A 14224-nucleotide genomic window follows, 5' to 3' on the forward strand; every position below is an offset into this window, starting at 1 on the left:
GTGATTGATTCTCCCTTCTTATTTTTTTCTCAGTAAATTACAATAATAAAAATAGTCTTACATGCCTTCTTTAATAAATTTTTATTATATCTTACTTTACTCATTATTTTTTTTTCTTTCTATTTTCTATGAATTTAACCATGAATTTTATTGCATTTTATAGGTACTATTAAAATGTAGATTTAAAAACTTTATTTTACTTAGCGTAGTGTTTTCTAGGAGTAAAAGTTAAAAGTTAAGCATTATCTTAAATAACAAAAATACTTAATTTATCTATATAAAAATATTCTTAGTATGATTGGTATAACAAAGGCTCTAACTCAAGATTTTGTAAGGAAGGCACCAAAAATAGAACTACATGCTCACTTAAACGGCTGTGTTAGAAGATAGACTTTATTTGAAATAGCCCAAAGAAAGTAAATTAATGTAGACCTTTCTATCTTCGATTTGAGAAATATAAAAGGGGCCTTTTCAATCTTTTCACTCATCCATTAGGTGCTTCGAGATTTATAGGACATTCGTAGAGTTAGCAGGGAAGTTCTGGAAGATTTTAGAGACTAAAATGTAGCTTATTTAGAACTCAGAACCACCCCTAAATCTTGTGAGTTAGGTACTTACACTAAAGAGCAGTACCTTAATACAGTTATAGATGAGATTCAAAAGTTTTAGTAATAGTATGGAGACAAAATGCAAGCCAGATTATTGGTAAGCATTGACAGAGGACGTCCTTTGGAGGATGCTCAATCAACTTTAAATCATATTTTAAAATTAAAAAATAATAATATAATTGTTGGCCTCGATTTCTCAGGAAATCCTTCTAAAAGTACCTTTAAAGAATATGAATAATTACTTGAATAGGCTCGTAAAGAAGGTTTCAAAATAACAATTCATGTGGCTGAATTAGAAGGCGAAGAATATTTATAAGAATCATTTGATATTGTTAATTTTAAACCAGATAGATTAGGTCACTTCAATTTTTACAACTAAGACCTGTACAGCAAAGTTAGATAACTTAATATCCCTATTGAAATGTGCCCTACTAGCAATTTTTACACTGTGAACATGAAATCTCTCAGCGAGCATCATTTTAAAGAATTTTTTTACCAGGGTCATACAATCAATCTGAACACCGATGATACATGTGTATTTGATACAGATATTACCTAAGAGCATTTCAAGATGATACAGGCCTTTAACCTATCAGAAGATGAATTTAAATCTCTTTTAGTTAGATCATCTAACATGATTTTTGATCAAGCTTATAAACCTTTATTATAATAAAGAATAAATGAATATTTTTCTACTAGTAAAAATGAATGAAGGAAGAGATAACTAAAAAAGCACATAAATACAAAATACTGAATTTGAAAATATAAAAAATATAAAGCTTTTGATGTATCTAACACTTATGAGACATTTTTGTACATTTATTTGTTCCATTTTTTGTTTAATGTAATTTCTTTAAAAAAATACTTACACAAAATAAGTAAATAAATAGATAAATTAAAAAAGATGTAAACATAATCGTTTGTGCATTGCATATATGAATGAATTAATGATTAATATTTTGTTTATTTACTTATTTCATAGTATATTAAAAAATTTTAGATTAAATACTTTTGAATTACAATCATAAAAACAAATAGTCTAATCCATAATAAATTTTTTAGATAAAATATTTATTTTTAGAATAAAATCTAATCTTTATCAAAATATTGCTAGCTTATTAGCATTACAAGATGCTTTTATAAACAAAAAAATCTTGAACAAAAACTTAGAAATTCTTCTACTTTCTTTTATTATATTCTTAGATATTAAAAAATAATTAGCAAAAGGAAGACCTTATTTGATTAAGTTAGATGCTACTAAATCTTAAGTGATAATTTTTTAAATATTTTCAAATACCTTTCTTGATAATATATTTAATATAAATGTCAGATAATCTTTTGTGAATGCAAGTAAGTACACTAAATAGATTTTAATATTAACTTTTTTAAGCGGTCAGTAAGTCTTATTTTAGTAATTATTAAGAGAGGAAAAAGAAAAATTCATGTTCCTTAAATTTAAAAATTCATTATTAATAAAGTTAGAAATTTTCTATAAGAAATTTTACATTATATGTTTGTTCTTAAAATTTAAAACTTATAAAAAGCATTTATGATTCTTCAAATTTCTTTTATTAAATTAAAATGCTCTGTAAATTAATACCAATAAGTGATAAAAAATATATTTCTTTAAGCTTCATTCAAAATTATGAAGCCATAGTAATTATTATTTACTACTATAGATATTTTTCATTCTTTGTTCATTCATTAAAAATAGACAAATAATAGAATATTTTTAAGATTTATTTAAATAGTTTGAAATACGAACCCCAAAAAAAGCTAAGATTGTCTTCTTAAGCAGCTAAGTAAATTTTTATATAAAATTTTATTAAAAAATTCCTATTAACCAATTTATCTTATATAATTTAAAAATCAAGATTACACTAATTTAAGTATACCAAAACTTTATAAAATATTTTTGAATTTTACTTATCTCAATTCAATCTAAAACTTATCAAATATTATTTGGCAATTGATTTTGTAGAATTTAATTTCATAGAGTGTAGAAGAAAATATGTAATAATTATTAATCAATATGTTATATTTGTTTACTACTCTAACACTCCCTTTGATTTAAAATTTCTCAATATTTTTACTTTGAATTTGAATCAAAAAACTCTTAATCCTTTTATTCCTGCTAAGATAATCGGTTAGAAAACAATTCACTGCTAATCATAATCTTGATTGTAATTATATTTATAGAGTGATGATTAATTTTTGATGAAATCGTAATTTAACAGTCACAAAAAAATAATAATCATTATTAAGCTTTTATGATACTCTATTTTTATAAATTATGTGTATTATTACATTGGCTGTAAATTTGTTTTCTATTATTATCATCATTTTGATCATATATTAACTACAATCAAGACAGCTAATTAATTTTTATTAATTCTTGAACTCAAATATTAAAATACTTAATTGATAGGTTTAAATTATAAAAATCTATTTTATTTTTAATTCTTCTATACAAAATAATCAAATAATAAAGTTTATTTGTAAAAATTAACTTTTACCTTTTAATAATAACTTAATAGCACTTAGCGTTTCAATTTATCAAAAAATTAGTTGAAAAATTATGATAAAATTTGATTTATTAGAACTTCGATGGTCTAATATTCTATTGATAAATTAAATAAAAAACTAATTTTTAACTTTTATCAGTTAGCCTATCAGTTAATTTTTAAAATTTAATCTTTTAGCCAAGCAATATTTCATAGTTAAAATACCTAAATGTTTTGATTTTTGTGAAAAAAATATTATATCCCTATCAATAAAAAGGTAAAATATAATGATTTTAAAAATAGCATCAGTGTTTTGTCTATATATTCAATGATACTTTTTAGTAAGAATTGTTAAAACAAAAGCAACCAATTTTTACCTGAAATTTTTAATGCTATTAACACATATTTATAAATTTGAAATTTTAATCTTTAATTCACAGTTAAATATAAAAAATAATATTAAATTTAACAAAAAAAATTATTATATTTATAACATCTTTGATCTAGTTAAAAGAAAGAAATTCATAAAAAAATATTAAATTTAATTTATGAAATAATAATTATTTTATTAAATTAAAAAATGAACCTAAGGTTTAGCTTTTTACTCAGGGTTATTATTTTTAAACAACGAAAAAATAATAAAAAACATTAATGTAATATTAGTGATTAGGATACTATTTTAAGATAGAATCAAAATGAAAAAACATAAAACTTGTCACTGTAAAATTAGTTTGTTTCTAAAAGAATTATTTATTATTCCAAATAAAAATAACTAAGAAAAGTAATTATAATACAAGATAAAGAATATATCACATTTACTAATTCTTTTTGCAAAATTTTATTTTAGGGATAAATTGAAAAAAATTTTGCATTCATTGTTTTTTTATTAATCTTACCCGATTGTATCTATTTGTTGGTTTTGTTGGTACAATCTATCAAATTATATTAATATCAAAGTTATTTTAATTTTTTTGTATTTTACCTTTATTTGGTTTAAATAATATAATTTATATGTTATTTTTTTAGTCACATTTATTTGATTAAACAATTTTTAAGATTTGATAATAGTTTTTATGTTAAATTCTATACAAAACAAATAATTTTTATGGGGTGTTTATGACACACATATATAAATTACTTTACTATTTACTATTTTTACGTACTTAGTTTCTTCTAAAAGCAAAAGAATTAAGTCTTTAAATTAATATAAATTACTCAGGATTAAAATACTTTTAATTTTTATACAACTGTGAATAGTTAAAAGCTAATTAACCTAATAAATAAATCGCTTATAATAAGCTATTCTATACTTGAATATTTTCTTACTTATTATTTATATAATATAGCCTATTTATTGTTTCTTTAATATATTTCATTTCAATCATAATATGGCTTAAAACCTGACCAATCTTATGGTGCTTAATAGTCAGATTCGCTCATAAATTCAAGAGTAGCTTTAGTAGGTCCATCATCTTTTTTATCAATCAAAATTGTATCAAAAATTTCTTTTGATTGACTCCAATTTCCTTAAAGATATAGATCAAATGCTTTTTTATAGATTTTAACAAATTCAAAATCAAAATCTTTTAAAATAAGTTTCATATCTTTGTCAGTAGTTAAATATTCCTTTACATCAAATACATTTGAATCCAAAAACTGTAAATTTATTGATTTTTTCTACTTTTCTATTGACATTTTTTCTTAGATAGTTAAATCCTGTAATTTTGAAGGAGGCAACTTATCAACTTACATATCTATAGTGTAAAATCCAATAGGCTATTTTATGGAAAATATTTTATAAATACAATAAATATATATAAAAGTGTGATTACTTTAGCTTAGCCTTTAATTTTTACATAATCTACCTATCTAATATATTCATGGAAGTTTGGAGTCAGTAAGTTATATATATCAGAAGAAAATAATAGTGGGACTCCATATCCTTTAGTTGCACCTTCTAAACGAGATGACATTGAGACATTTGGTGACAAATATGAGGCATCGATCTTAAATTCTGAGCCTATAGCACCCTCTATACTCCAACCAATGTGTAAACCATATCCAATTTTTACCTTTATTTTAAAAATTTTAAATTTAAATGATTTTTTATCTTTTATATTTATTTGATGTCTAAAGAAATAAATTTTGTTTTTAATTTGAAAAACTTATTATGTTTTTATTTGAATAGCTAAATACATATTATGAAATTTATTGTTTAAATTTAACTAGCTCATTTATTGTTTGAATTTTTTTATTTAAGTTCATATAATCTTATAAAAAATATCATAAAAATTACTAAAAAGATATGTTTTAACTCTTTTGTAAATTCTAGATTAAACAAATTATTATTAAAAAATGATATGAGTTTTGAAATATTAAAATTTCTATTTATATAATTTGAAAGTTAATATTATAGTTTGATAAGGAACTTACTTTATAATTAGCCATACGTTAATTAAGCCTTTGATCTTTTCTATATTCTAAAATGATAGGTTCTCTGTTAATTTTGGCTTATATTTTCATAAACGAAAGAAGAGCAAATTCTGCCATGATGCATGCATAATTAGGGTCTTTGAAATCAATAGTATTATCTTCATTAACTTCATATTTATCCTCCTAAAATTTCCAAACAAGCAAGAAAGCATCACCAATATTCTATTTTAAAATGATATCTTTAAATTTAAAATAAAATAGAGATAATGAATTAATTACCTTATTTGCAGCTCCCATAAATCTGTCTACCATAGTATGAACAATATCTCCTATATTGTTTACAAAGATCATAACGTCTTCCTATTTTCAAAATGAATTTATTTAAATTATAACTAAAAATAAAGTGAATTATAATTAATTTATTACCTGTAACACTTCTGTAGCATCTGTGAAATTTCTGATATCACAAAATCCATAAATACAACACTTTTTCTTACCTGAAATCATAGGATCTACTTCACCGTGTTTGGCTATGTTGCTTCCTATAATTTCACTTCCTGCTTCACCAAAACCGAGAGCAAGCAGCGCTCCAATCTTTACAATAGCATTTTCAATAATTCTTGTTTCATACTAATCCTAAGACTCATCTATAAGCTCTTAATCTTTAGCTGAAAGTGGATCATTTGCAATTTAATTGACCTTTTATCATTATTTAGAAATTTATTATTGATATAATCCCAATTATTTAATTTTTTTACTTTATTAATCATACGTTCAATAGGTCCAAGAGCTAACTTTTATGCATCCTATGAAAAAAAGAAGGCTGCAAGCAAAAGTACTATAGAAACGAAAATTGTTCTACAAATAGAAAGGATAGCATCTAATACTGACAAATCTCTAACATTAACAACTGATATAAAAACAAGTGGATCATCACTTTTTAGTATTGTACCTTATGAAGATATTAAGTCAGGATGGTTCTATAAAAATATATTTCTATCTAAATATGATACAGAAGGTAATAATTCTGAGTCTCTATAATTATCATATGAGTCCGAAACCCAATCAAGGCTAGTTTAGCTAAAAGGTTAGGTGAAATAAACACACGGAGATTTCAAACCTTACAATGTAGTTAATGTATTTGAAATGCTTGAATATATGTTTTAAATAGAAGAGGTTGATAGTTAACAATATCTAGCAAGGGCAATAAGATGAAAGTCACTTGAATAAGGTAAATCAAAGTAAAAACTCTTTTAAAACATAGGTAAAAGAAAAAGAAGCAGCAAGATCACAATAACAACTTTCTTAGTTGTTAAATCTGACAAACGCTTACTTACCTTGGATTCTTTAAGTTTGGCTTATTGTAATTCCTCTAACTTTTTATCAATTAAAAATTTATAAAATACAAAAAAAAAATGGAAAAAATCAATCAATAAATAAAATAAAATAAGCTCCAAAACATAAATTACATTTTCAGATTCATTCTTACTGATATTCAATTAACTATCTATATTTTGATTTGTTTAGTTGTTTTTTCTATCACTATTTCTATTTTCCTTACTTTTTGGTAATTCTATACTACCCCTTTCACCATGATTACCATCTTTGTTTGAATTATTTTATGAATTTGTTACAGTTCCATCAGGATTCTTATTTTTTTATTTGTTTTTTAATGACTTTTTACCTGATTTATTTTAACAATTTAAGTTTTCTAATTTTTTTTTCTCCAATCTCTATTTTTACTCAACAGCTTACTTATATATTCTTGTAATTCTTATGAGCCTTATAAGACGTACAACCCTACCAGCTCTAATAATATTATCATTTAAAAATTTTTAGCTCATTAAAACTAACTTTAACTTGAATTATTGAGAAAATATAATTTATTGATTAACTTCAAATAACATAAGTCTCCATCTATCTAACTAGCAAATTATAAATTCTATAAAATAGATTTTAATTCTAAGATAAAATTTTTTTGTATAAAAGTTGTAGAGGAGGAGATTAACTAAATTTATTCCATAAAATTTAATATTTATTGAAGCCTTGAAAATGCTTATTGAGTTACAAATTTTTTAAAACTTTAAAATATTGTTAAAAATGTTAGTTAAATAAGTTAAATCAGATTTATAATTTATTAAAATGTGGTAAAATAGTTTTTAAATTTAATCAAATACTTATGCAAAAAGCTATAAGAATAAATAAAATATTTAATTTATTATTTAAATACCTGGTTCCAACACGAGAAGCTCTACTTGCTCTTGTTAACTAAATAGTGTTTCTTATATTATTTTAAAAGAATATCACTCTATTTAGAGACTAAATATCAAGTAGCATAGTTGATGTAGATACAATATCTAGCCAAAAAAAGAATGAATATCTGTACTGAGGATAGGATATAGACTATATTATTATTTAAAATGCAAACGCTGAAATGCAAGTAATAGTTATGGCATCAAAGTAAGGATCGGCTCCCTATAATTTATGACCAATTAGTAAAATAATTAAAAGTAAAAAAATTTAAAACTAATTTTGTTAATGAGTAAAGTATGTTATTTATTTATTTATTAAAAGATTATCCTTGCTAATAAGGATATAATTTATCCAATATAAATAGAGGATAATTGTATATTCATTTCATTTATGATATTCTACTTATATAATCTTTTTACTTTTGTAGTTGCAGCTACTCTTATATCGTCTCCAAATAGAGCATATATAGTAAATATAGCTAATATTAGTTGAAAGTATATTGAATCATGAAGTTCAGCTAGTTTTGGGTATTTTTAATTTTCATTCAAATTAAACACATCTATCTTCTTTCCATCTTTGTTTGATAATCTTTCTTTTCCTTTAGAAGATGGCTGTTGTGATAAATTAATTCTAGACATATTTTGCTATGATGCTATGTTTCTAATCTTTTCATCTGACTTTTGACTAAATTTTGAAGGTCTTCTAATATTGTTATTTAATACCTAAATCTGTTATTTAAATATGTTTGTTAACATAATTGCTTAATTTGATCAAATTTTTACATCTGTTATATTATTCAGGTTTGAGTCAAATTATTATGTTGGACCCAACGTATTCTTTAAAATGCTTTTTCTTTAACCAGTAGCATTATTTGGTTTTAAATTAGGTTCAGCTAATGCAACAGATTGCATAAAATGATTCTAACTTAAATAGTATCACAATATAAAAAATAATTAACGCTAACTTCAAAGTAAGATGAGTTTTCTTTCTTACTGAATATCCGCAACCTATCTATTTATTTTCTTAATTTGTTATTTAATTTGATTTTATAGTAAAAATCACAATACTACTTATCTTACAAAAATTTTATTTTTTTAATCAGTAATTGAGGAAATGATAAATTTTTAATTTCTTTTGCTTTTTGGTTATTTGTTTATATTGATTGTTTAGAGTTTGCTTTATTATAACATAAAATAATAGTCTCCCTCTAACTTTATTTAATAATAATTTGCATACTTTTATTCAAATTTCTTTGAAATTTCTACTAATTCAATAAATTATTGCTTCAGATGATTTTTAAATGGATTGATTTGTTCTTTTATTTATAATAAAATTATATTTAATGGCAAACAAGTAACAGAAAATATGAATTTAATTGATAAATTTTGTATTATGATAATATGTTTAAATATTATTAAATTTCATCAAAAAGTAGAAGCTATTGAAATTTTCGAACAAAAGTATTCAATTCATTATAAAAATAAATAATTAGCATTATTTATGGCTAAAAATTAATAATTTTCATTTATATGACATATAATAATTTGTAATGGAAAAATGATATTATTTTTTTTTTTAAATTTAATTAACTAAAAAATAGGAAAAATAAATTTTATGAAGAAAGTAAAATAAAATATTCCTATACGAAATAAATATGAATATAATTTTTGAAATACAAAAATATTTAGAAAGAAAGAAAGTAGATTTATTTGTTTGTCAATAGGTAAGTAGGTAGGTATGAATGTATGTATGTAAGTAGCTAGATGGGAGACAATTTTCTTGTGTTAAAAAAAATATTTAGGTTAGAGAAGAACTAAGTATATTAATAATTATTGTTAGGTTTATTAGGTTGAGGTAGATTATGTTTAGATAGATATAGATTAGTTTTATATATGTATTTGAAAGCAGCACTGTTGGCTTTATAAGTTTCGCTATCAATAAATCTTTGCTATTCTGAATAATTAAAGTGAAACATTAATATTTATTTAAGTTACAACATTTTTATCTTCAAAATGTTGCTCATAAATTAGTAATTTCTTTGAAACTCTCCTCATTATAAAAAATTTGACATATATTAAAATTAAAAATTTGTTTGGGATTTTTAAATCGAATAACTTGCAATGATTAGTGAGTGAGTGAGTTAGTTAGTTAATTAGTTTAAAGATAATTAGATAAAAACTTTTTGAACTTACTTACTTACTTATTTAGTTATTCATTATTTTACTTTCATCATTATTTATTCATAGTATTTATTGTTTACTAATATTGGTTACCCATTTATCCTGTAGGATAAATATAATTTAAGTTGTTAGGGTTGCTTTATCCTCCGAAGTTAGGATTATATTAACTATTATCAGTATATGGGATAAATGCTTAGTTGTTATTTGATAAGTCAAAGCTATTTCGTTGCATAAATAAAAATTATTATCCATCTTCTATTTTCATTGGATTTATTTAATTTATAGACTATGCCATATTGCCCATATTGCCTATTACTTAGAATGAGGTATTATTTGTAGAAAATTAGGGAATACCCATCATATTTGCACTCATACCTGCGACATGAGTTGGTCCTGCAGTATTCTAAATTCCAGCTGAAAAGTGCTGGCCAGTATTTTATCCAGTATTATAATCATTATAGTAAGCAGGTTAGCTCTAATATAAGTTATTTGGTTATGTCTACTGAACGTGAGCTTAGTTTTAGTTAATTGCTGATTAAGTTAGAATTTAAGTATTATGAGCTCCACCTAATATATTAGTAGTTGCTGGAAGTATTTACTAAGGGTGAGTACTCTAAAAGCTAAGAGTTGTATCTTGCTGAGGTATTCCTATTTATTGCTGTTGATTACTATTTTATTTATGCTATTATTACATCATTATGTTTTAATTATTTTAGGTATTTTAGTATTGTGGGATAGAATTTGTATTAACAATTGCTTTATTTTGAACTTTAATATTATTTGAGTTATCGCTAATTTTATTAAAATAAATATTCTTAATTTAAAGAAGGATTTAAAAAATAAATTAATAAATTACAATCCGTTGTTATTGTTGTTGTTGTTGCTTGTAAAATTGATCTAGTCAACTTCTTGTTGCATCTACATACTTTTATTATTCTACACTTTGGTGTTATTATTGCTGTTATTTTAAGAAGCCTAAGCCCATATTTTTTACATTTATTGCTATTGAGATGGAGGAGTCAAAAATATTTCATTTTTAGTTAAATTAACTACAGCATAGGAGTATTAATCTTACTCATTGTACTACAAATCTTGGTAGTTCATTACTTTAAGCTTAATTTCATCTTTCATGTCAATGTGTTCCAAAGAAGGTATCTTCTGCTAAACGAATCCACCTTAGTTTTGGTTTTGCTGGTTATTTTAATTTGGAATATCTTAGTATGAGTGACTCACAAATTCTTCAATGCTATCTGCTTTAGATCTGTTTATAATATTAAAAATACAATTTACTTTTGTAATTTTCTAAAATATTTAATTTACTAAGTAATTTAACCTCCGAGGACTATTTATTAATTAAAGAAATCAAAGTTTTAGCTTCCTATATGAGGGTTACTGGCTATATTTCCCTAGCTTGGTTGAATACCTTATTACTGTTGTTATGGAGGATGTTGCTATTAGTTAACGCCATTTTATTAGTAGATACCTTATTACTATTAATACAATCCATTCTTCATCTTTTCATCGCTACCTTAAAGCTACTATTAATATTAACTAGGTTGATAATTATTCTATTTTTGATAGTTTGGAGCCTTGTATGGACTGTTTGAATCAATAGCTTTAGGGTTCTCAGAGTTATTTCTACTATTTTATTTAAACTAACTTTCTTGATGAATTTGTTAGCGAGGATGAGTCTAATGCTGAAGATTAGAATTACTGCTTTAGTAACCTAAAGCATTGTTGGTATTTGTATTTTCCATTTCGCCATCTTCATCTTGCTTGCATTTTATTTAATCTGAGTAGGCTTTGCTAAAAATGGATTCTATTTTAATAAATAATTTTTTATTTTAAATTTATTGCTTTTTGTAATTTTCATATTTATTACTTTAGGCTGTATGGGGAGAAGGAGAGTGCCTTGAAGTATCATCATCAGAAGACATAGATTCGTAGTTTTTGTGAATAAATTATAGCATTTTGTGTTTTTATTTTTTAAATGCTTTAGAATTGCGGCTTGAATCAGAATAAACAGAATTATTGTCACTAGAATAGCACTCACTGGAGTTTATTTTAAGATTGTTTTCGATATTTTTTATAAGCTTGTTTATCAATTTTTTCTCATTGACCATATCTTTTCCTAATGGTGAATCCATTGTTCCGCCATTACCGCCGCTATTTTGGTTTTATTCGCTGCTTACTTCTTCTGATTCATAAATTTAGGAATCTTCAAAGGAATCTTGTATTCCTGCTTTTTCATTTTTCTCAATGTGCTTTCTAAAAATGGCATGAAATCTATTCTTCACTGCATTTTCAGTCCTACCTTTTAATTTTTTTGCTATAATTGACCATTTTTTACCAAGTTCTTTCGCCAACTTTAATAATTCTAAATCTTCTTCTTATGTCCAGCTACCCCTATTTATTTTATATAATTTAATAAACATACTTCTTCTATAAGTTAGTTAGTACTTCTTAATATCAGGATCATGATAGTTATTAAAGTGCTCTCTACATTATTTTGGTGTTCTATAAATTTTTTAGTTTGTTTCATAGAAGAGTCTTGTGGATACTTCTACCCAATCTTTTTTACCCTTTTCTCTAATTTTTACAATTTAATTTTTATGAAATATGTTTTTAAAAATTAAAAAGTTATTATTTTACTAAACTTGATTTACAATAGTGGGAAGAATTTCATTTTCTTCTTTTGTCCATGGTTCATCTTGTATGTTGACTTTACACATTTTTAACCATTTAAATCTACAACTTTCTTTATCTTTTCCGGGTACCATATTAGCTATGAATTACCAATCACTTTCAGTCTATTTAAATAAACGAATATGTTAGGTTGAGTATTAAAAATAAATTATCAATCAAATTTAAATAAAAATTTAGTGTCCTCTAATTTAACATAAGAATTAATGGTGTTTGTTCATAAAAAAATTTATTTTTAAAATTATTTATTTTTGATGATTTTCTTTTTCTCATTCACAAACTTAATATTTTTAGAAAACTCCTAATTTTTATCTATGTTTAAAAAACTATTCTTACCAGGTTTTTATGGGAGGAGACATTATGGTGAGCACAATATTTCATGACACACCAAATCAAAATTATGATATCATCTTCATTCCAATTCTTTTTGAGTGTTTTGGTTACTTGCATCCTTGTTTAAAAAAATATTAATATTATGAGAAAAAGCTTAATATTTTTAATTCTTTCAAAGAGATTAGTAAATGAAAAATTGAAAAAAACTTTCAATTTAGACTTTAAAAACTACAAAAAACTTTTATTACAATTAGAGAAAATAGATGATTTTTTATCATCTCTATAATTAGTAGTAGTAGTATTAGTTGTAGATGAACAAATAATACACGATTTAAAAATAATTTTTATCATTTATAAACTAATAATTAATTACTTTTAAATGTCCTTCTCATACATTTTGAGTAACTCAACATAAGGAGGGAAATCCATTGGGCATTGCTTGGCTATAATGGTATCTTTTACATTTAGTTTTGTGTCCTTCAAATTTCCTATCTATTCAGAGAATTGATGAAAACATTTGCGATTATGCTATAATCTTTCATGAAGGCTCATTTCATTTATCATTTCTTGTTGCTAATCTATAAGTTTAAGATAATTAATTTATTTATTTCATTTACAGCCAACAAGTAGATATCATCAAATGTGGAAAAGAAAAAAAAATGTAAAAAAAATGATTATTTAATTGTTGGAGCTGTTTTAACAAATCAGCTAATAGTTATGTATTTGATAATATTTTACTCATGAAATCATCTGCGTAATGCTATTGATTGTTAGCGTATTCAGCACAATAGTTAAAGTCGTAATTATTTTCTAATTTTTAAAAATAAATAATGTTAAAAAGTTCTTTCCTCCATTCCTTCTTCTTTTTTCATCTGTAGATATGGATTATCCATTTCATAAAAATTATTGCTTAATAAGAAAGAAACATTTTGTTTGTTTCTCTCAATACATTGCAGAGAAATTATAAATTTAAATTTTAAAAGTTCTTACTATATTATAGACTATTATTGTGAATAGGGCTGATTTCGCTTAACGACGGCTTTTCCAATCGTTTCATAGTACGCGGGTTCTTGTTTTTTTTTATAAATCGAAATTAAAAAATAAACTTTTTTATCAAATATTGTCAAGTAATACAAATTTTATCACAAATTTTTTTTTCTTGTTTTGATTTTGTGTTCTCTTGATTTTAATAAAGTTCCTTTGTAAAAAC

The 14224-nt window shown here is 23.5% G+C and overlaps 3 protein-coding genes across 3 annotated transcripts; 1 reads left to right on the plus strand and 2 right to left on the minus strand. All coding sequences in view use genetic code 6, as the record gives it.

Annotated features, from left to right (window-relative positions):
• Nucleotides 1-174: 174 nt before the first annotated feature.
• Nucleotides 175-1320, plus strand: TTHERM_00486880 (adenosine/AMP deaminase; the record flags this gene model as incomplete). The annotated part of the gene is made up of 1 exon (XM_001032900.3): nt 175-1320. One exon carries the CDS (start codon nt 175-177, stop codon nt 1318-1320), a length of 1146 nt encoding a protein of 381 aa, XP_001032900.2.
• Nucleotides 1321-4489: 3169 nt separating this feature from the next.
• Nucleotides 4490-8709, minus strand: TTHERM_00486890 (adenylate/guanylate cyclase domain protein; the record flags this gene model as incomplete). Its single annotated transcript, XM_001032901.3, has 10 exons — nt 4490-4888; nt 4945-5184; nt 5546-5767; nt 5825-5905; nt 5972-6244; nt 6304-6921; nt 7015-7354; nt 7776-8020; nt 8218-8526; nt 8581-8709. The coding sequence occupies 10 exons, from the start codon at nt 8707-8709 to the stop codon at nt 4490-4492; spliced, it is 2856 nt and encodes a 951-aa protein (XP_001032901.3).
• Nucleotides 8710-10027: 1318 nt separating this feature from the next.
• TTHERM_00486900 (Myb-like DNA-binding domain protein) lies at nt 10028-14071 on the minus strand (the record flags this gene model as incomplete). Its single annotated transcript, XM_001032902.3, has 10 exons — nt 10028-10769; nt 10835-11239; nt 11299-11797; nt 11861-12384; nt 12439-12567; nt 12631-12788; nt 13018-13132; nt 13388-13592; nt 13753-13824; nt 14005-14071. The coding sequence occupies 10 exons, from the start codon at nt 14069-14071 to the stop codon at nt 10028-10030; spliced, it is 2916 nt and encodes a 971-aa protein (XP_001032902.2).
• Nucleotides 14072-14224: the final 153 nt, after the last annotated feature.

The sequence above is a fragment of the Tetrahymena thermophila genome (genome assembly GCF_000189635.1).
Source record: "Tetrahymena thermophila SB210 genomic scaffold scf_8254527, whole genome shotgun sequence".
In the NCBI taxonomy this organism is placed as follows: domain Eukaryota; phylum Ciliophora; class Oligohymenophorea; order Hymenostomatida; family Tetrahymenidae; genus Tetrahymena; species Tetrahymena thermophila.